Here is a 19,949-nt window from a genome sequence, read left to right on the forward strand (position 1 = left end):
TGAATGCCCAAGACTCTGGGTTCAAAGTCTCTGAAAGAAAAATGTAGCTAAGTCAGTGATTCTTCCCTGGTCTCTCTGGGCACGAGTGAGTCTGACACATTATCTACTGGATCTACAACCGCCGCCATCCTCAACACAGCCCACACAAGGAGAATGTTTGGTTTTGCTCCCACCCATTCCCTTTACTGATTTCCATAACCATAGTACAAGCTCGAGAGCAACGTATCTTTAAGTTTTGAAGCTTCTGAATTAGAGTATAAGGACAAATTACCTAGAGCTCTGATCTGCACAAGTAAAATACAGGTCTGTTAATCCTTTGCCTTAAAGGGTATTATATTTTGTTTTGGGGTTTGGAAAGATACGAAGCAAGACACAACTGGACCCTCACATAGGGCTTATTAGTCTAAGCACCGTGGGATGAATTCATAAGCTATGAATTCAAATTCCTAAGAAGCACAAAATTCACATCCATGCTAAAAATGAACATGCTTATTATTATACTTGGGGAATGACTTCAAGGTGCAAGGTTTTGTTCTTACAAACATTTATTTTCCTCCAAGTTTATGTTTTTCTGAAATGATGTGAAAAGTCTTCGTTCCCCTTTTCCCAAGTGTTGAGGTTCATTAAGTCAAGTCTTAGCCATAGACTAATCTTCATCTCTTCAATTGCTTGTATGTTGATTTAGTTTCGTATGTAAATATTTATATTAGTTCTCCTCGGGGATTTATACATTGATATATATATATATATATGTATATATATATTCCTGCAGAGATATAGACAAGCTTTCCCCTCCTCTTACCACTTGACAATACAACTGTAAGTGTGTTTACACAGCTGTTCCTTGGTCAAGGTCATTTGCAAGAGCAAGTCGGTTTCTGAAGAAATCTTGTTTGGTGGGTGAAGGATCCATTGAGGGGTTCTCATTACTTTTTTCCCTGTATTCTGATCCACTGGACCTAAAATCTCAGCACACAGATAAAGTACAGGTTGATTTGGTTTTAATTGTTTTCAAATAGTTTATCTATCCAAATTGTTTTGCATTTGTAAAACAGTTGCCTGCTAGATCTGGAATCATTTTCACGCCCCTGAATTTCAAAACTTAAGATCTGTGTCTCTCCAATCTGCAGTGAACATACAGACTCTCTCTAATGCTTCATGGGGACAATTGTGACAACTGTGTATGTCGGTGTAAGTTACCATGTGAAAGCGTTGTAACAGGAATAAAGGCTCAAAAACATCTATCTTTGACTCAAGACAATAACTACTTGGCAGATTACCAAGGCCCTGAAATGAAAACCGTTATCACGGGCCCTTGCTTCATCTAGACATGACATTACAAACTCTTGCTTGTGCTTGTTTTCATTTTTAAAGGAAAGATTTATTGAAACCAACCACACATATTGCTACATTTGGTAGAACGCAGAAGTCAATACAGTTATCTCAAGCACCACACAGGAGCCCACGACTAGTCAGGAGTCAACTCAGTCCATTTGAGCCCCTAGTGGAGGGTGCGTTCTTCCTTTCTCTTGGTTAAACCAGTTGGGCAATCCATTCCAGCTCTGTACCTTCTCCAGTCTGTTCATGTCAGAAGTCCCTAGAGGGAGGAGTCTTTCTAGAAATAACCTCTCATACAGCTAGCCTGGGGCCCTCTCACTACTTAAACTTCTAGCTAGAATGGGTAAAACTAGCCCACTAACCAAGACCCCGTGTCAGAAGTCCTGGTGTGGGATGTCTGAAAGAGATGCTCCGGAGCTCCTGTTCAAGTGACCCACGTCTCCATACCCTGCATCCGAAACGCTCTCCCTGAACACGTTACGTAGGATCACTGGCCGCCCAGCTCTCTCACTGTCATGGTTTGAGTCTTTGTTTGCTCGGGAGGTTTTTGTTGGTTATTTTTTGGGATGGCTGCTTTACTTTGTTCTGTTTTGGTGGTACTGGGGATTGGCCCCAGTGCCCTTCACACACAAGGCAAGTGCTCTATTGCTCTGTATCTATACCCAGCCCAAGTCCTTGCTACTAATAATTATTCTTACTAATTATGAATCTATATCTACTGAGCTTATTGGGAAGAATTCAAACATCCTTTTCTAGTATAAAGTAAAAATACTGGACCTACAGAAAGACTAAAGATGTCTGGAAAGTTGATGAATGGACTAGATAGTTTTTACTTCTCAATTTAATATCAGGAAAGAAGCCATAGCTACCCAGCATGCTTTTACTTGATTAGAAGGAGGACTTTCCCACTGTATCCCAGTAAATGGAGGAGAATTACTCTCTCTCAGCTCCAGTACATCTGGATACTTGTGAGATAAGAAGAGGTATCTAGGTAGGGTGAACTTCTCTTTTCAAGGACCAGCCTCAGCTTCCTGCAAACAGACTCACATTCTCCCTAAAACTCCAGGCTTGCTTTCAGCTCTCAGAACCCCTGCTTCCCCCTCCAGCTCAGACCATCCCTGGGGGGCACAGCTGTGCCCCCGACATCAGTGAGATGCACCTCAGCTATTCACTGTCTCCCTGTCTGCCAGTAGCTGGACGCCTAGAAGCCCTTGCGTTCGGGGGCAGGAAGCAGGGGTTAACTGCACCAGTGTCTTCTCAGTTGTCCTCCCCGTTAACCTACTGTGAGACGGCAGCTCACGGTTTCCCTCTTCCCTACACCTTATCTCTCCAGACCCAACACGTCACACTTGGAGGTTCCCACATGCAACTGGAGTTACCTGGAAAGGGGAAAGCTCTGATGTCACCACCAGCCCCAAGGACCACAGAAATCTTCACCAGTTGCGTTCCCATTTCTGAAACAAATGCCAAAATCGCCCTGTCTGGTTTCCAAAACTCAGCTCGGATGGTTGTTCTTTTTGAACCGCTCTTCTTACAAACTGCACCTCCTCTTTGCTTCCAGTACAAAAGTCTGGGTTTCTGAATATTAACTACTAAGTAGCTAGTGGCTAACTTGCTAATCGTTTTTTCAGATCCAGAACTCTACTGCAGCCAAGCTCATTTTCACCTGTTTCAAGACAATCTGAGCTGGCTCTATAATGCTCAACACTCTACAGGTATACCTGGACTATTCCAAGGGGGTCGGGGTACGTAAGTAGGGGGAAAACCTGCAGAATCTAGACGGAGATAGTGTGTTTTCTTTTCATCCCCTTTCTTTGTAAACCACAGGAATGGCTTTTGAATGCCCTACGCCATCTGCAGGGCAAGCTGCTGGGCATATCTGAGCAGATACTAGGGGAGCAGTCAAGAACCCACAGTGAAGAGTACGGTGGCTGTCAATGTGTCGTGACACACAGTCATCCACATCTCACAGAACTTCCTGTTCACGACCCTTCAGGTGACAGAGAAGAAGAAACATCCAAGGTGGGTAGGTCAGTAAGAACAGCTGAGCTACAGATCAGCCTGAAAAGCTGGAGATGAGGAAGGGAGGTGGAAATCAGGACCACAGACGTCTCTGACATAAAAGAGTTGGTTCTCTGATGTGAAAGACTGTCCTCCTCGAAAGTGTTGGGGCATTCACATGAAGAGGCCGGAGGAGGTGGAGGGGCACCTGTTTTGTTAGCCAGACATGTCAACCGTGGCAATCACAGGGTGGTGACTGAGCACTCCAATTATATGCTATGCACTAGAACTTGGAGCTAAGCTACCCTTACTCTGAACTACAAGCTCCAAATGGGTAGGAGCTATTTCGTCTACTGTGTGTGTGTGTGTGTGTGTGTGTGTGTGTGTGTGTGTGTGTGTGTGTGTGTGTGCTGGAAACAATCAAATACACTGAAGACACTTAAAAATAACTGATTTCAGATGACCTGCTGGGGAACATTCCCAACCAGAGTTAGGTGACCTCAATTACTTATCCTTTCAAGCATCCCCTCTTGAATTTGCAAATCACATGGGAAATTAAATGGGATAGGATGGAACTGCAAAGTGGTTAAGAGGGAGGCTGGGGCTTGGGGTGGGTTCTAAAGAGAAAATGAGTATAAAATGAGCAACTGATTCTTCGAGTCCTGCCTTCTGTTATATGGACTGTTCCGCAAAGGAGGCATATACACAAACCGCTGAGAAGATACCAAACAAAGAGGACTCCCTGACATCCAAATCTGTGGGCCTGCAGAAGTATTCCTGACCGTGTGATGAGGAAAATCAATTTTGAGGCAATTGGTGGAGGGGCTAGGATGGCTGGAATAGAAATAATCATCTAAATGATGAAGTACTAAAAGGAAGAGAGAGGGTGACGTTAGATGGTGTATTCTTTGTCATCTACTACCCACCGAACTGATGATGAAGGCTGGAAGCACCATCTACAGGCCTTACGCTTACCCTGTCTTACATGCTCTCTTCCCGACTGCTACGCCCCAGCCAAGAATCCTCACTTACCCAAGTGTAAGAGTTGTACACAGGCATGAAAAGCATTGGCCTCCGCTCTAACAACAGTCTGGGTGAGGGTCTGACAGTGTCCATGTGTATTCTAGAGGGCACAGTTCCCTTCCATCCTAGTCAGTCAAACATTGGCCTTTCAGAGCAGGTCTCTTCCCCAGCTTCGGAGAATCAATCCATTTAAAATGTGTAGTCACTTAACATGCTCAGTTTTGAACTAGCAGACCTCGTTCTGACCGATTCTGTACCGCTTTCGGGGATCTATGACCTGGTATCTACCCAGGGCAAATGGGAGACAATAGACGGGTTACCCTTTTCCTCAAATATCGTGGGCACTTTTTTCAGAATTTTTTTTTTATGATGTCAACTTGACTCTGCCTTTGGAATCCTTCGGCCCTCCCAGCCTCAGAGGGAAGAGAACCCTTTCTCGGGTTTTCTGTTGCATCTGGCTCCATGCCTAGCTTCATCCCGAAGCAGCATTCTGGGTGTGTGGGGCCACCAGCCAAACAAGCCCCTATGGAACAAAAAGTGTGTCAGTGTAGACAGGACTGAACCTCCGGGGGGCTACAGGGGAGGAAGGTGGTAAGCCCCGGATGGAACCCAGCTGGCTCTCCTGGGCCTGCCATGTGGACCTGGGCGGCCAGGCTCTGGGGTGGCCGGTACCCAGGGTTAGCTACTGAAAGGTCCCTGGGCTTGCTGCCGACTGACTTCCTGACCCACAAAAGGGCTGACTTTGTTTCTACCTGCGCCTCATCTTTCACAAATATCTAGGTTTAAGTCTTTAACGATCTCCATATAGATTTTTCTAGAAGAGATGGTTTATCTTTCATCCTACACATTCCTGAGTTCAGAGTACAAGTTCCTATGCAATGGCTGGGACCATGTCACTCATGGTCCTCTGTGCATGCCTGGAATTATGCACAGATACAAGAATGGTGGATTTACATTTGAGTTAAAGGCATAGGCCCTTCCGTGATACCCTGGGGCCTCCCTGCCCTTTCTGTAACACCATGCAGGAGTGTGGTCCTTAACAGACCTTCCAGGGTCTTTAGATGAAAAGCCCAGAAGCTAGTTAAGTTGCCTCTTTAACCCTTGCCAAGACTCTGAAGAGCTCCCTAAGTACAAAGCTGTAGTGGGAACTGCCTGCGTGGTGTGGATTGTCCCAGACCAGACCTTCCAAGGCAGGAAAGCCTGCCAGAGGAAGAGTCAGCTAAGTGGCTCCACCTTCACCTCCACTCAGGTAACACTTGACATGTTAAATAGAGAGGACAGTACCATTATTGTTGATAGTACTATGACGGACGCAGACTGGTCTATGAGAATCTACTGGCCTTTTCTCTAAGAAAAATGCCCCAAGTTGCAGGATGACGGAAGGCAGATAGCCAGTGTGAGTCTGGAGGGCCCCCAGTTTAAGTTGTCCGCAGGGTCTGTGCGGGCAGGGAGATCCAGCCAATTTGTATGGCCTTCTCTTTGGGGGACCTTTAAAACTACAGGCCCAATACCACATTCATCTAGTTTGGGGTGACTTTTCAGACTGAGCTACAATAAAGCCAGAGTACAGATAAAGCAAATCTACATACTGGAAAGGACTGATGATTTCCCCAGCAATCTCCGCCCAGTGTAGGAAAACTTTGCAGAGAACCCAGGCAGGGTCATCTAGCTCCTATTTCAGAGAACTCACTCTCTCGTGAGTCTGCCAGGTCCAGACAGGTGCATTTCTACAGTGCTCCTCCTCCTCCTCCTCACTGCTGCTAGTTCTGCCCTCTCAATACAAAGGGGCAGATCTGTCCCCTATGTGTCATGTAACTAATAGGCCATTTTGTTACATCTCTTTGATAAACAGGAACTTGTAAAGGAACCAATGGCGGATCTATTGCTGATTGTTTTCCAACAAATACTGCTCAGTCATTATAAATGGTAGTGAGGAACAAAGCATTATTTCTTTTGGGGAATCTTATGACTTTAAAAAATATCCAACAGACTCAAGCCATGTGCATCCTTAGGAGTTTGGAGTTCTTCCGAAGATCTAGAGCCTAAATCCCCAGTTTAGACTGGGAAATTGTCTACTTCTTCCAACTCATGTCATTAGCAGCTATAGATCGAGAAAAACCTAAATCCGTAATCCAGGAGAGGAATAAACAGTTCTTAAGCCCAGTCCCTAAGTAAAGTGACTTGAGGGTCCAGCAACAGTCATGCATGCACTGGGTTGCCTAGCAAAACTGGAAGGAGACTGTAGGGCTGTGGTTAACTGCAGGGAAGAAGACAGACTGTAGGGCTGTGGTTAACTGTAGAACCGCTGTTCTTCTTTCCTCTTCCTCCTCCTTCTAGTAACAACAGGCAAGGACCAACAATCAGATACCCACTAATCTCAGCATCACCCTCCCATTGGAGGATTAGACAAATCATTAAAAAAAAAAAAGGAAAGAAAGCCAACTGTAGGCTTTTCCCCACTTCCTCTATCATCAAGACCAGTAACAACCTTCCAGGAGAAAGTGGTTTCCCAGTAAGTCTCCAAGGGCAACAATAACATCTTCATTTAATTTTTCTAGTAATTAAAATAGAGACTCGAGATTGAAAATGACTTACAACGATCTCTAAAAAGAAGAAGTAAATAACGAGGAGCTGACCCTCAGGGGGAGGAAGGCAGGCCTGAGGACCTGTGGAGGTAGAAACAGCAGCCACCTCGGCAGGCAGGGGCTAGACTGCTGAGTCGCAGGCTGCTCGAATGTGAAGGGTCATCTCTCTCTTCCTTACATCTACACTGGAGCCTGCCCCCCCCTCCCAAACTGCAACACAGCACTGGCCAAAAGGTCTGGGAGGTAATGCTTCACAAAGTAATAAGACTTAGAAAGACCAAGGAAGGAACCATCTTTTGTTTCCCATCTAATATGGACACTCTGAAAGTTTTCACTAGGACCTGAGGCCAATCCATTCACTCAGGGAAAACCTTTACAAGTTCCAACACAGATTTCTCAGAGCCGGGATGCTGAGGCCCATGAGGGCAGAAATGCTGGCATGCCTTCGTCACTCTCCACGTGTGGAAGGTCTAACTGAACACCCAGCTCCCATAGAGGATCCCTCTGTGTCAGCCCATTGGCCAGGGGGCACCCTCTGCTCGCTCCTCTCAGGACACCGCTCTGGGAATGAGCAGGGAGGATTTTAACAAGTGGCAGGGAAGCTGAGTTTGCTTCTGTTCAGAAACTGGGTACAAACACTGAACTTGAACCAGTTGTGTGAGACCGGGCTACTTAGTAATTAATACTGTAAAGACCTCCACCTTCTGCCAAAGGGCAGAGAGTTACAACACTGTTTTATCTGAGGGCTACTCACTTCTTTTTAAAGAGCTTGCGGAAAGAGCTGCGGAAGCCCCCTTTCTGGTCTTGCCTGGGGTTTTGATCGCTGAAAGAAGTCTGCTCACTCTCTCTTTCTTCCTTTGGACAGAATCGGGTGGCATCCTCTAAGTGCATCTCCTGAAAACACAAAAGAGGCATGTGTTTTTACTCTTTTCCAAAAAGGAGCTACCCTGGCTGTGGGACAGTTAGCTCTGCCGCCTGCCTCTCCTACCCCCCCATGACTACCTGTGGGTTCCAGTCCCAGCCAAAGCACACCTAGGGTGACGGGGTGAGCAGGTGGGAAGAGGAATACTGTCCGAGTGTAATTCTCTCTACAAATCAAGGCAAACCGTCCACAGCAGAATACACCGATGAAGATAGTAAATCAAGGAAGTTGACTAACAACGAAAGGCACAGACCGTATGGCTGATGGGATAGCTCAGCATGCAGAAGCACTTGCTACACAGGCCTGAGGACCGGGTTCAATCCCTGGAACCTGCCTAAAGGTGGAAGGAGAAAGTGGACCCCTCAAATGCCCTCTGTCCTCCTCCGCCTTCTATTGCTGGGATAAATAAAACCATGATCCAAAAGCAGCTTTGGAAAGAAAGGGTTTATTTCCTCTCACACTGCAGATAACAGTCCAGCACTGAGGGAAGTCAGGGCAGCATCTCAAGGAGGGCAGTGGCCTAGAGACGAGAACCGAAGCCCAAACCACGGACAGACCTTACGTACTGGCTTACTCTCCATGGTTTGCTCAGGCTGATTCAGAACACCTGCCTGGGTGCAGGACCCCTCCCGCCCCCCACCGCCGCCACAGAGGACTGGACCCTCCTCTGTCACTATTCCATGAAAATGCCCTACGGACCTGGCTCCAGCCATCTGAAAAAGGCATTTCCCAGCTGGCGATTCTCGTCCCAAATGACTCCTGTTTCTGTCAAGCTGACAAAAAAACCTGTCCAGGACATTTCTGACCTTGATACACTTGCCATGGCACACACAGTAATAGAGAATATATTTTTCTTCTATGTGTACACGTGTTTTGCCTGTGTGTATGTCTGTGTACCATGTGTGTATGCCTGGTACCTAGGGAGGCCCGAAGAGGGCATTGGAACTTCCAGAACTGGAGTCACAAACAGTTGTGAGCCACCATGTGGGTGCTGGGAATTGAACCTGGGTCCTCTGGAAGTGCAGCCGGTTCTCTTAACCACTGAGTCAGAAACTACTATTTAGGACTCACAGTTAGGTGTTTGCCATAAACAGTAAGTGCATTGGGCAGAAGCTTGCCTGAAACTGGTTTTCATGTCTAAATAAAGGAAATAAACTCTGCACTGGCATCACTTGTGTCTTGCTGAATAATCCAATACTTGACCCCTGGTATCTCTCGGTATGCTTCTCCTTCTACAAATTAAGAAAACTTAATATTAAGAGGGTTTTGCTACTGTTGTTGTTTAATTTACTTTTGAGGAACACAGAGATCAACAGGATGCTATCAACAATGTAACCATAATTTTAAAGTCCTGTTCCTAATTCTGTATTTTAGTGGAGAGTAGTTTTTAAGAGGTCAGACCTGTTGAAAAATGTCTAACTGGTGTGTCTAAACTTTGCTTTCATCCTACTTAAGTAACTCAGTGCATATTTAGAGTACAATTAAAAATAAAGACACTTCTTGTATGTGCTTATTTTTAAATGTGAGATGTGTTACCATGTGCACACATACTGATTTTTTTTTTTTTTTTTACTGTGTACTTGGTGTTTGACCTGTGTTGGGTCTGTGTGAGGGAGTTGGATCAACTGGAACCTGAGTTATAGGCAATTGTGAGCTGTCATGTGGAATCTAGGTCCCCTGGAAGAGCAGCCAATGCTCTTCACTGCTGAGCCATCTCTCCAGGCCATGTGCACACATACGTAAGTGCATATGTAAGTATGTGTTGGATATGCATACAAACTTACACCCTACATGAACAGACTATTTTCCGTGGGGTGACGGTGAGTTCAAAGCAAGCTAGAAGCAGCTGCTCAACTTGAGTGACTCTAAGAAGTCAAAGCAGAAAGCACACCGAGGGCGCCCTGCAAGTCCAGCTGGACAGCTGGCTGCCTGCTCACAGAGGAGCAAAGCACGAGCAAGAGGTTTGCCTAGGAAACATCTAGATCTGACTTTGAGACCTTCACTTGGGGTTGTAGCAGCCGACCTGCAAAGTCTGAGATGCTGCTAAGATTCGAAACTTCATAACTAAAACACGGAGACCAGCATCCTGGCAGCTTAGTGCAATGTTTCTCAAAGCATGCTCCTGGCACCCTAGGACCATCTACACTTGCTTTTTCCTTAAAAAAACAGATTCTTAAGCCTGGAGTCTCTGAGTCAGAATCTCTAGCGTATACATAATTGCTGTACATACTTAGATATGAAAACCAGTTTCAGGCAAGCTTCTGCCCAATGCACTTACTGTTTATGGCAAACACCTAACTGTGAGTCCTAAATAGTAGTTTCTGACTCAGTAGGTCTGGCTCTAGTCTCTGGATTGATAAAATTTATAAAATATAAAATTAGGCTGGGTGATGGTTGGTGCACGCATTTAATCCCAGCAGTTGGGAGGCAGAGCCAGGTGGAAACCCTGTCTTGAAAAACATATATATATATTTTATATTGCATCCACCACTACCTCCAAGACCACATTTTGGGAGGTGTCTGTGGGGACTAATGCAATGCTATACTGCTAGCCAAAACATCTGCTCAATGACAGAACATCCCAACTTAGAATTTAGGAGACCATAGAAGGAAGGAGCTTGGTTTTGCCTCCTGTCATGTGGGCCTCCATTAAAGTAGTCTTTAACTGGGACCCACACCAAATTCTCCGTTCATTATTGTTCATAAATTGTTCAAGGAAAATCTGTCTGTGGAACCATGGTCTTACTACTGTCTTCAGTTGGTACAGTATTTCATACTTTACAAAGCGTTCTCTCAAACTGCCTCGTCGGGTCCGATCTTTATGACGCTGTGAGGTAACCTGCTTCTTAGAAATCATGAGCACATTGATTATTTGGGATGAAAGATGGGTCCACATGCCATGGCACATGTGGAGGTCAGAGAACGATGCAGGAATCAGCTGGCCTTCCACCGTGTAGGTTCTGGGGGGGGGGGGATGCAAGTCATCAGGCATGGGGACAAACGCCTCTGCCTAACGAACAGTCTCACCAGCCAAAACTTCAGTGGTTTTTCTTTGCCTGTGTGTGAGTTCAGGTATGCAGGTGCCAGGGAGCCTTTGTGGAAGTCAGAGGCAACTCCTGAGGAGTTGGTTCTCCCCTGCCATCTTGAAGGATCCGAGCCAAAGTCAAGCCTTCAGGTTAGCAGCTCTGCCTGCTGAGCCATCTTGTTGTCCACTCAATGTCTTCTTTTTTATATCAACTTATTGTTATCTATATTGGTGTCCTGTCATCTATGTCTGCCACCATGTGCATGCCTGACGCCCGAGGAGACAAGATATAGATATCAGATCCCGTGGAGCTGGAGTTCCAGACTGATTCGAGATGCCATGAGTGAGGGTCCTGGGAATTGAACCTGGGTCCTCTGGAAGAGCAGCCAGTGCTCTTAACTGTTAAGCCATCTCTCCAGCTCCCTAAATATCTTATTTTCGTAGATAAGAAAACTGGAGGCACAGGGGAGCCATGTGAATTGTCCAAAGCAGGCGACTACTTGGTAGGGAGCCTGGGTTAGAACCTAGAGTTCCTACTATCCAGTCAGGTGCGTTCCGCATTGAAGCACACTGTCTTTCTTCCTGCCTGTCAGTGAAGACACTAAAACCGGCTTTAGGTCTTCTGGTCACAGGTGGGGTACAGCAGACTGAAGCCAAATGGTTTTGCTCACCCCAACAGCTGAGTACGGACCCCTTTAAGGATATAATTTCACAGGGTTATCCTTCCTGTGCAGCTCATGTCCCAGTCCTCTCCCTACCTTAAATACAGATACACACACATAAATACACGTACACAAACATGCATGTGTTACAGACACATGCAGAAACATGTATATCTACACACATACACACAGCCCCTTCTCGCATGAACTCTGCGTGATTCTTCCTTGGTTTCTCTTGACCTGATTTGGGTCTTCACATGTTAGGGAATGCTGGCATATTGTTATTGCTATGTGTTCACACATGAATTAGGGCAAAAAACTCACATTTTTATAAACATGTAAATAAAAGCATTCTTTTTTGTTTGTTTGTTTGTTTGTTTGTTTTGAGACAGGGTTTCTCTGTGTCCTTTTGGTGCCTGTCCTGGATCTTGCTCTGCAGACCAGGTTGACTTCAAACTCACAGAGGTCCACCTGGCTCTGCCTCCTGAGTGCTGGGATTAAAGGCATGTGCCACCACCGCCAGGCATAAAGGCATTCTTAAAGCATGGACTACAAGTCTTCTAAGCTTGATGTAAGGTTCTGTCTGCATCCCTGTTTAATCTGGTACTATTATTTCCCCTTTTAATGAACTCTCCATATTACCTAAGATTGATTTGTCTCAGAATTTTACCCAAGAAATTTTTTTAAGGTTTAGAGTCAAGAAACCAGAGACAGAAGAAAAATCTCAGACTCCTGAACAACGTAAGCGGTTTTGCTAGACTACAGTACTGGGTGTCCTTCTCCTCTGCAGTTTGATTCCTGGAACCCAGGTGGGCAGCAAACTCCAGGGCTTGTCATGATCCATTCCCCTCCTGTTTCTGGGGCCTTCTTTCCATTTTTCCCAGCATGCCAAAGGAAAAGCATACTCAGTTGTTCTATGCCCGAGTCTTTTTATTTATTTATTTATTTATTTATTTATTTATTTTTTTATTTTTTTAAGCTTCATTACCTGGCTCTTCCCTCATAGCTTCTAAGGAGCTTTTAAAATTAATTCAGATATTCAATGTACCTAGAATGCATTCTCTAACATGATCACCCCAAGAGGTTTTAGATCTCCCTCCTATATGCCCCCAGTTCATCGTAATTCCAGGTGCTAAGCCTGTGGGGCATTCTGGACTGTTTATTTCTGAAGCTTCAGTAATTAGCACACAGAGCTGGTACACAGCAGGCACTGTGCTGGCTGGGAAATTAGATGAGTCTGTAACCATCAACTTGACCCACTCTCTTGGTAAGGAGTGAAAGGTGGCCGGCACTGGTGAGTGCCATCATGTTAATGAGCTTAATCAATGGTTTCTGCCACATTGAAAACCTGTGTGTCCGCCCAGGAACCGCCTGCCTCTTTGTGGTTGTGGGTTGGAACACACTTTTACGTACTCCAAGGCTTGGAGACACCAAGGACAGCCACCAACATGCCTCAACATTCATCGAAGCTAAAGGTGCATTGGAGTCAATACAGCCTTTGCTAAGAGAAAGCAAGCGAAAATGAATTCTCCTTGCAACCAACTTCGAAGCCGACACTGAGACGGGGCAACGTGCGTCCTCCCCAGATACAAAGAAAGACAAGTGGGAGCGGCTAGCACACGACGCTCCGTATTTTGCACATCTGGACCAGGAGGTGCACCGAGCAGGCCGTGCATCCTAAAGAAATCAGTTCACTCATTTTTTCTTTTTCACTGTCTAGGTGTGCGTCTCTCCCTTCCTCTTGGTGTGTCTCCTCTCTCTCTCCTTGCCTTCGTGCTCTGGGTGTGCTACCCGCCCGGCCACTCGCCTTCCAATGCCACCCAGGCCGGAGCCCCGTCAAGTCACCGCGGGCGTGCACGGGCTCCGCCTCCTCCCTCCCCGCCCAGGGAACCGGGGAAGGGGGGGGGTGAGGATGGGGGTGGGGGCTGGCCCTGAAATTCTAGGCTCCCCCCGGGGGAGGGAGGGAGGGCGCCGAGGCGGGGCTTCGGCTCGTTTTACTTTCCTCCTTACTTCCAAAATAGGTTGTTTTTCGCTTTGGGACCTCTGTTGGGGGAAGAAGGTCCGCGGCGCCCCGCGGGAGGCGGCGGCGGCGGCGGCGGAGGCGGTGGGGCCGTGGGCGGCGGCGGCGGCGGCGCGCTCGACCTTGAGCGGCGCGCGGCCGCCGCTGCTGCTGCGCGTGCTGTAGAGGCGCGGGGCCACGCCCTCGGCGGGCGGCGTGCGCGGGAACTCCTTGAGCGAGCGGCTCAGCGGCTTGGCCTTGCCGTGCGCCTGCGCCTGCGCCTGGGCCGCCGCCGCCGCCTCCAGCTTGTAGGCGCTGCTGCTGCTGGCCGGCGACGTGGCGCTCTTGGGCAGCGGCTGCAGCGCGTGCTCGGGCCGCTCGGCCTCCATGGCGAAGCTGACGGGCCGCAGGAAGCAGATGTCCAGGCTGGACTCGGACGAGGCGGGCGAGCAGTTGTCGAAGAGCGCCGGCGCCTGGAAGGGCTCCTCGTCGTAGGGCGCGGGCAGCGCAAAGATCTCGCCCCCGTACTCGAACTCCTCGTAGCCGGCGGGGACGAAGCCGCGCGCGTCCGGCAGGAGCTCGGGCGGCCCGCGCAGCGAGCGCTCCACGTTGCCCAGCGGCTCGGCCGGGGACGGCTCGAAGTCCATCTCCGGGATGGATTGCAACGGCCCGGCGAGCGCCTTCACGTCCTGCTCGGCCGCGCAGAACTGCGCCGGGGCCAGCAGGCTCTCGGGCCGCTCGTGCTTTCTGCCCTCCATCTCCCAGTCCCCCGGCTTCCCGGGCTGCATGCTCTCCATGAGGCTCTGCTGCTGTTGGCCTTTCTTCGCCGTGGGCATCAGATGTCTTTAAAGAGGGAAACAACACAAGACAGATGATCAAACAGTGCTGAGCTCGCTCCAAGCCAAGCAGCCCGAGGCCAGCTCCTCTCTTCCCCTCCCAAATGCCTACCAAGCTCCACTAACTAACTAGGGAGATCTCTCAGGAATCCCTAGATCCGCCTGGAAGAGTGGAAACAGCGGCCAGGAAAGGCATCTGTCTCGACTTCCAAGCTAAAGTCACTTAGGCATCACATGGCCGACAGACAAAGGCTGACGTTATCACTGGCCCGGTGGAAGCTCCGAGCCTCCCTGCCACCAGGCAACTCCCGAGACATCCTTTTCAATTTCTCTCCCTTTGCTGTGGCAGCGTCACATACAGAATACTGGAAAGTAAACTCGGTACTGCCTCTAGATCTTCCCACATGGACAAGTGTGTTCCGAAATAAACTGTTGAACTCTGGACGGGGATAACACAGGATAACAGGATCATTAAGAGTAGTCCTGGCTGTCCTGGAACTCACTCTGTACCCCAGGCTGGCCTGATTAAAGGCGTGCGCCACCACCGCCTGGCTAAATTTGGGACCTCTGCAAAAGCACTATATATTTTTTGTTTTGGTTTGGTTTTTTTTGTTGTTGTTGTTGTTGAGGATAAACTCAAATGTGTAAAATTTGCATTTCTATAATAAACTTTTTAAAAGTTTCGTGGCTGTAAAGCATCTTGATTGTGATCTCAAATGCACACCCACAAAACATTAATACAATGTAAAAGCTATCTGAATTTACCTAGGGTCTCTAGAGTTTTGTTGTCTGGGAGCACACAGCAATGTTTACAGTTTAACAAGTATAGCACACCCATCAAATAGGATTTTTGTTGTTCTGCTTATTTACCAGACAGACATAAATGAACTACTGTACACTGACCAAAATTTTTATTCTATTTATTTATAATTTTAATTCTTTGCCAGAAATGTATATGGACGCTTATGTGATACTAACCTGAGTATCTTTTTTTTTAAGATTTTTTTATTTATTATGTATGCAGTGTTCTGCCTGCATATATGCCTGCATACCAGAAGAGGGCACTAGATCTCATTGTGGATGGTTGTGAAGCACCATGGTGGTTGCTGGGAATTGAACTCAGGACCTGGAAGACTAGCCAGTGCTCTTAACCTCTGAGCCATCTCTCCAGCCTCTAACACTGAGTATCTTAAAGGATTGCAAAACATCAATCTTACAATGAAATTTAGGACTCACATTTACAAATCTGAAAAAAAAAAAAGTGAAAACTGACCTTACACCAATACTCTTATTTTGGAATATTGATACTTTTATTTTCCCTACACAGAGTGTAATAACAGCCATAGTTTGGCCTGGGTGTGATGCAGACCTTTCCTCCTCTGTTTACTGTACACTGCTTCAAGAGCTGAAGGAACTCACAAAGTGAATTTCTACTTTCCACCCGTTAGCACTTCCTAACTCTGCCTCTTAGCGTTCTCTGGGATCCAAGCATCAGATCAGCGGCTCGGCTGTTGATATAGCAACGGATGCTCACGTGACAGCAGGGGCCGAGCTGGGCGCGGGAGGGTAGGGTTGGAGCATTTCTTCTGAGTGCATCCCACTGTCACGGACAGCCTCCGGGCCCCCGGTGGGGGAAGCATCTTGGCCAGCATTGGCACACTGGGAAGCCAGCCCTTTGTACAGCTTTGCCATAGACGACCTAAGGGAACGGAAATAATAAAGCTCAGGTTGCACATTCTAGGAGACTGGCTCTCTGAACACAGAGATGATGTGACGAAAAATAGATTGGCCTCTCAGATGAAGCTGTCTGTGGTGGGCTCTCTATCCCCGGAGCCCTCTATAAGCCAGGTTGCTTACATAACAGCTGGCAGGTGGCTGAAAAGAGCTTGGGGATACAGGATGGCACTGAGACACACCTGTCGGGAGGACACTGGGTCAGGGGATGCTGGCTTTCTAGCTGGAAACCCCTAGAGAAATGATAATGTTCCCCAGATGGACGGGGTGTTTAAGGGAATCTAGAAGCTCTGCTATGGGTGGCTTCTATTCCCTGAGGCCCAGAGGATGCCTACTCCAACTGTGACATCTACTCAGACACATACACCCCAACACTTTTATCCCCTCCACTCATTAACACCTAACTTATTCTTCCTTGTCCGGCTCTAAGACTAAGCCCCACATGACAGGTTTGTGGCTGTTTTGTTCACTGCGGTATATTCACTGGGCACAACAGTACCTAACACACAGCAGGTGTTCAATGAACATTTTCAGACCTTTAAACTGCAACTTTGAACCTGGAAAGTTAAGGGAAGCAATATAGGAGGGAACAAGAGAGCCAAGGTGCTTTTCTTCCAGTTACTTCCACCAGGCCACGGGTGTCTCCCTCCCGTGGCCAGTCTAACCACCCCCTCCCCTCTTTCCTTCTGCCTCACTTCATCCCATTCCAGCCACTCAAGTGCCTGGTCTGTCCCCTCTTCTCAGAAACCTTTGTCAGGCGCGGCACCGTCACAACCTTACTTTTTGAGCTTCTTCCGTTTCTGAATAAGCAACTCTTCATTGCACTGAAACAGCAGTGTATAATGAGAGATGAACACGCGGAGGCGCTGAACACACACGAGCAGTAGATAATAGTCGGGGTGTTCCTGCTCTGTGAACTTCAGAACATTCTGGATGGAGGGGAAAAGGAATCAGTGGCACACAGTTAAGCTGAGAAAGTTGCTCCATCTCTTCCGCACCTCACTTTGAGCTGCTGTGAGTCCAAACCAAATCAATAGAAACAACCCAAACACATGGTCCATCTATCCAATCGGCTGCAAGCTCAAACTTGCTGCTCTGTCCATCACATCAAAATAATATAAGGCATTCTGTTCTGTGTGAGTTGAAAAGTTGGCAAGACCCAATAATTCGATATATGAAGTAATAAAGACATTCTAACAACTACTATCTATAAGTAGTACTTAAAGGAGTCAGACCAAATGCTGAGAATGATAGGCATCCGGTGAGCTTATGGGATGGGTAAGGGTAGATGGTGGCCCCTCCCATTACATTGCCTGATGTTATGGTTTGGCTATGGTTTATTTCCCAAAGGGTCAAGTGCTGGAAGCTTAATCTACAGTGTAATGATTATTTTTTCTAAAGGTGGCGGGACCTTTAAGAGGTGGGACCTAGTGAAATGTGATCGGGTGCTGACCATGCTCATGAAGGGATTAATGCTGGTTTTAAAGAGTGGGTTCTTATGGGGGAAAAACAGTTACAGGAAAGTCAGCCCGGGCACCACCCCCTTATTTCACACTGTGTGACCTGTCATTGTTCCCTATGCTACCACTGTGTTTACCAGGAGGGGGATCACCAGACACCAATGCCAGCACCATGCTTTTGGGTCTCCAAAACTGTGGGCCAAAATAAACCTCTTCCCTTTGAAAAATACTCCGCCTCAAATATTTTGTTATAGTAGCACAACATGGAACAAAAGACCGTCTGTACTACAGTGGGATTGAGAAAGCTAACATTCAGTGACTATATTATTTGTTGAATATTCCAATTGCCAGGAGCTAAGTGATTTTATATTCATTATCTTCTTTAGTGTTTACCACAACCCAGTTAGATAGGAACAGTAATTCCCTCTACATAATAAGTAAGGAAACTGAGATACCGAATTTGGTGATCTTCTTTAGGTCACACATCTAATAAATGATAGAAGAAGGATTTCAATGCAAACTAGAGAGCAGCCCCAGGCCTCTTTACCTAGTGTTTGCAAGACCCGAGCTTCAGGCCGAGGTTTTTGCCTACTAGGTGTGTTATCGTGAACACAGTACTGGGACTTCTTTGGTCTTCCATGTCCTTATGAAAAATGGTAATAATACCTGTTTGGTGAAACTGTTGAAAGGATCCGTAAGATAATTACTGTGAGAAAATGTTTTTAGGACAGAAAGCCATATCCGGGTGAAAAGCTCAATACTGATTCTCCGCTGCTTCTCGCTGAGGTTAATTACAAGCATTTCTAAGATGTTGTCACTGAACTATTTAAGATCAGTCAACCCTTAAAACAGAGCAGATGGGTATCAGGAGGAAGAGGTGTTACTAGTTAAAGGTTGTTAAACTCAACTCCACATCCTCTACAGGGCTACAGGCTCCATAGGAAAATTATAATAAGAATTCGTTCATCGGCTCCTCATGGCTCTTTGGTGACATAAAGCATGAACAATGTATGCTAGAACTGTGACCCGAGTCAAGTAGAAGCCATCAGGATAGTAGTTTAGTGGGTATGTTAAGCAGAAATTAAGAAGTCAGAGGTGACATTTAGATGGTTGTAGAACCAAAGAGGAAGGGACTGAATAAGGTACTTAGATGTTATGAAGAATAAAAGATCCTGGACCCCCAGAAGTGAAGATTGCTGGTATATAAAGATAGAACTTCAAAGACAGGTATTATAAATCAAAAAATTCAAGAACAGATTTTAGCTCATTCCACAGTATGGTGTGGTGTGGTGTAACCATAACAACCTAAGCCATGTGACTACTTCTTAGAAATACTAATGAGTCCTTGAGCCTTTATAATATTTTGCTAATTTGGAAGCCAAAAACAATAGCTCAATGTAAAAGTCTGTTGGCTTGTTGCAGCCAGGCTCACCTGGAGATGTATCAGATATTCCGGGATGCGCTGCACTATGTGAAAAAACAGGGTGTAGATGTCGGATTTAATCTCCTCATCACCCTGAATGAAAAAAAGGTTGGAGTTACTCTTCAGCACTGCAAATACAACACCTGAGATCCCTCCCACCAGGCAGGAAATGCTTATTTCCAAAGCATTTTCTTTCCAGATTGTCATGAAACATTGGTCTCCCCCTGGAGAGGCCGCATGTTCACAGTCATGCCCAAAGAGACAACTCTTCTCCTACAGGGAACATAACACATACTTCTTTTAAATCGATCCAAGTTTCCTTCCTTTCCCAACCCTTCTAAGGTCAGTGCTAGATAGCAAAAGGTGCTCAGTAAGCTGTACTTGAATTAATGAATGCATGAAGGTTTTCCAGCAAGTCACCTACTAACAGATGCTAAAAGTGTACCAGAGCCTCTCATGAGTGGAGACAGGAAAGTGCTCAGATATTGGTCAGTAAGCCTACAAGCAGAAAATAGAATGTTCTTCCCATCTGTAGCTTCCTTTCTCTTCCTTTTGCCAGACATTCACTGAATGCTAGCATGCTTTGGTTGGGAGGTGAATCAGAAAGTAAGACATGGATTCTCATCTCCTGTGAGATGCAATTACTCTCAGCTTTAGGGCTCCGATACACTATTTTCTTGATGACTTAAAAAAAAACCACGATGTACATGTAGATATGCATATCAAAGTCTAATATATCATTGAAGCGGCCGTGCTTAAAGGAGCGTGATGGAGCCACGTGACAAAGGATGGTTGGAATCCAGTACTGAGACTCACATTTTCTGAGCCTGAAAGCAGCACACACGCGTGCTGAAGAACTCTGGACTACCTGTTTGCTTTGTCTGTCATTCAATGGGTCATTAAAGCATTGCACAGAGCAGATCACTGGCTCTGATCCTTGA

At 46.6% G+C, this 19,949-nt stretch overlaps 1 protein-coding gene across 1 annotated transcript in view; it reads right to left on the reverse strand.

Moving 5' to 3' along the window:
* Positions 1-535: 535 nt before the first annotated feature.
* Positions 536-19,949, reverse strand: part of Arhgef33 (Rho guanine nucleotide exchange factor 33) — an 84,781-nt gene continuing 65,367 nt past the window's right edge. Inside the window, exons 13-18 of the mRNA XM_037198017.1 lie at positions 19,018-19,101; positions 16,906-17,054; positions 15,926-16,090; positions 13,555-14,398; positions 7,702-7,838; positions 536-959 (exon numbers count right to left, since the gene is read on the reverse strand). Of these exons, the coding sequence (XP_037053912.1) occupies positions 830-959; positions 7,702-7,838; positions 13,555-14,398; positions 15,926-16,090; positions 16,906-17,054; positions 19,018-19,101 (1,509 nt within the window). The 3' untranslated portion in view covers positions 536-829. The remainder of the gene's footprint in view (positions 960-7,701; positions 7,839-13,554; positions 14,399-15,925; positions 16,091-16,905; positions 17,055-19,017; positions 19,102-19,949) is intronic.

Source organism: Peromyscus leucopus, chromosome 22 (genome assembly GCF_004664715.2).
Source record: "Peromyscus leucopus breed LL Stock chromosome 22, UCI_PerLeu_2.1, whole genome shotgun sequence".
NCBI classification, from domain to species: Eukaryota; Metazoa; Chordata; class Mammalia; order Rodentia; family Cricetidae; genus Peromyscus; species Peromyscus leucopus.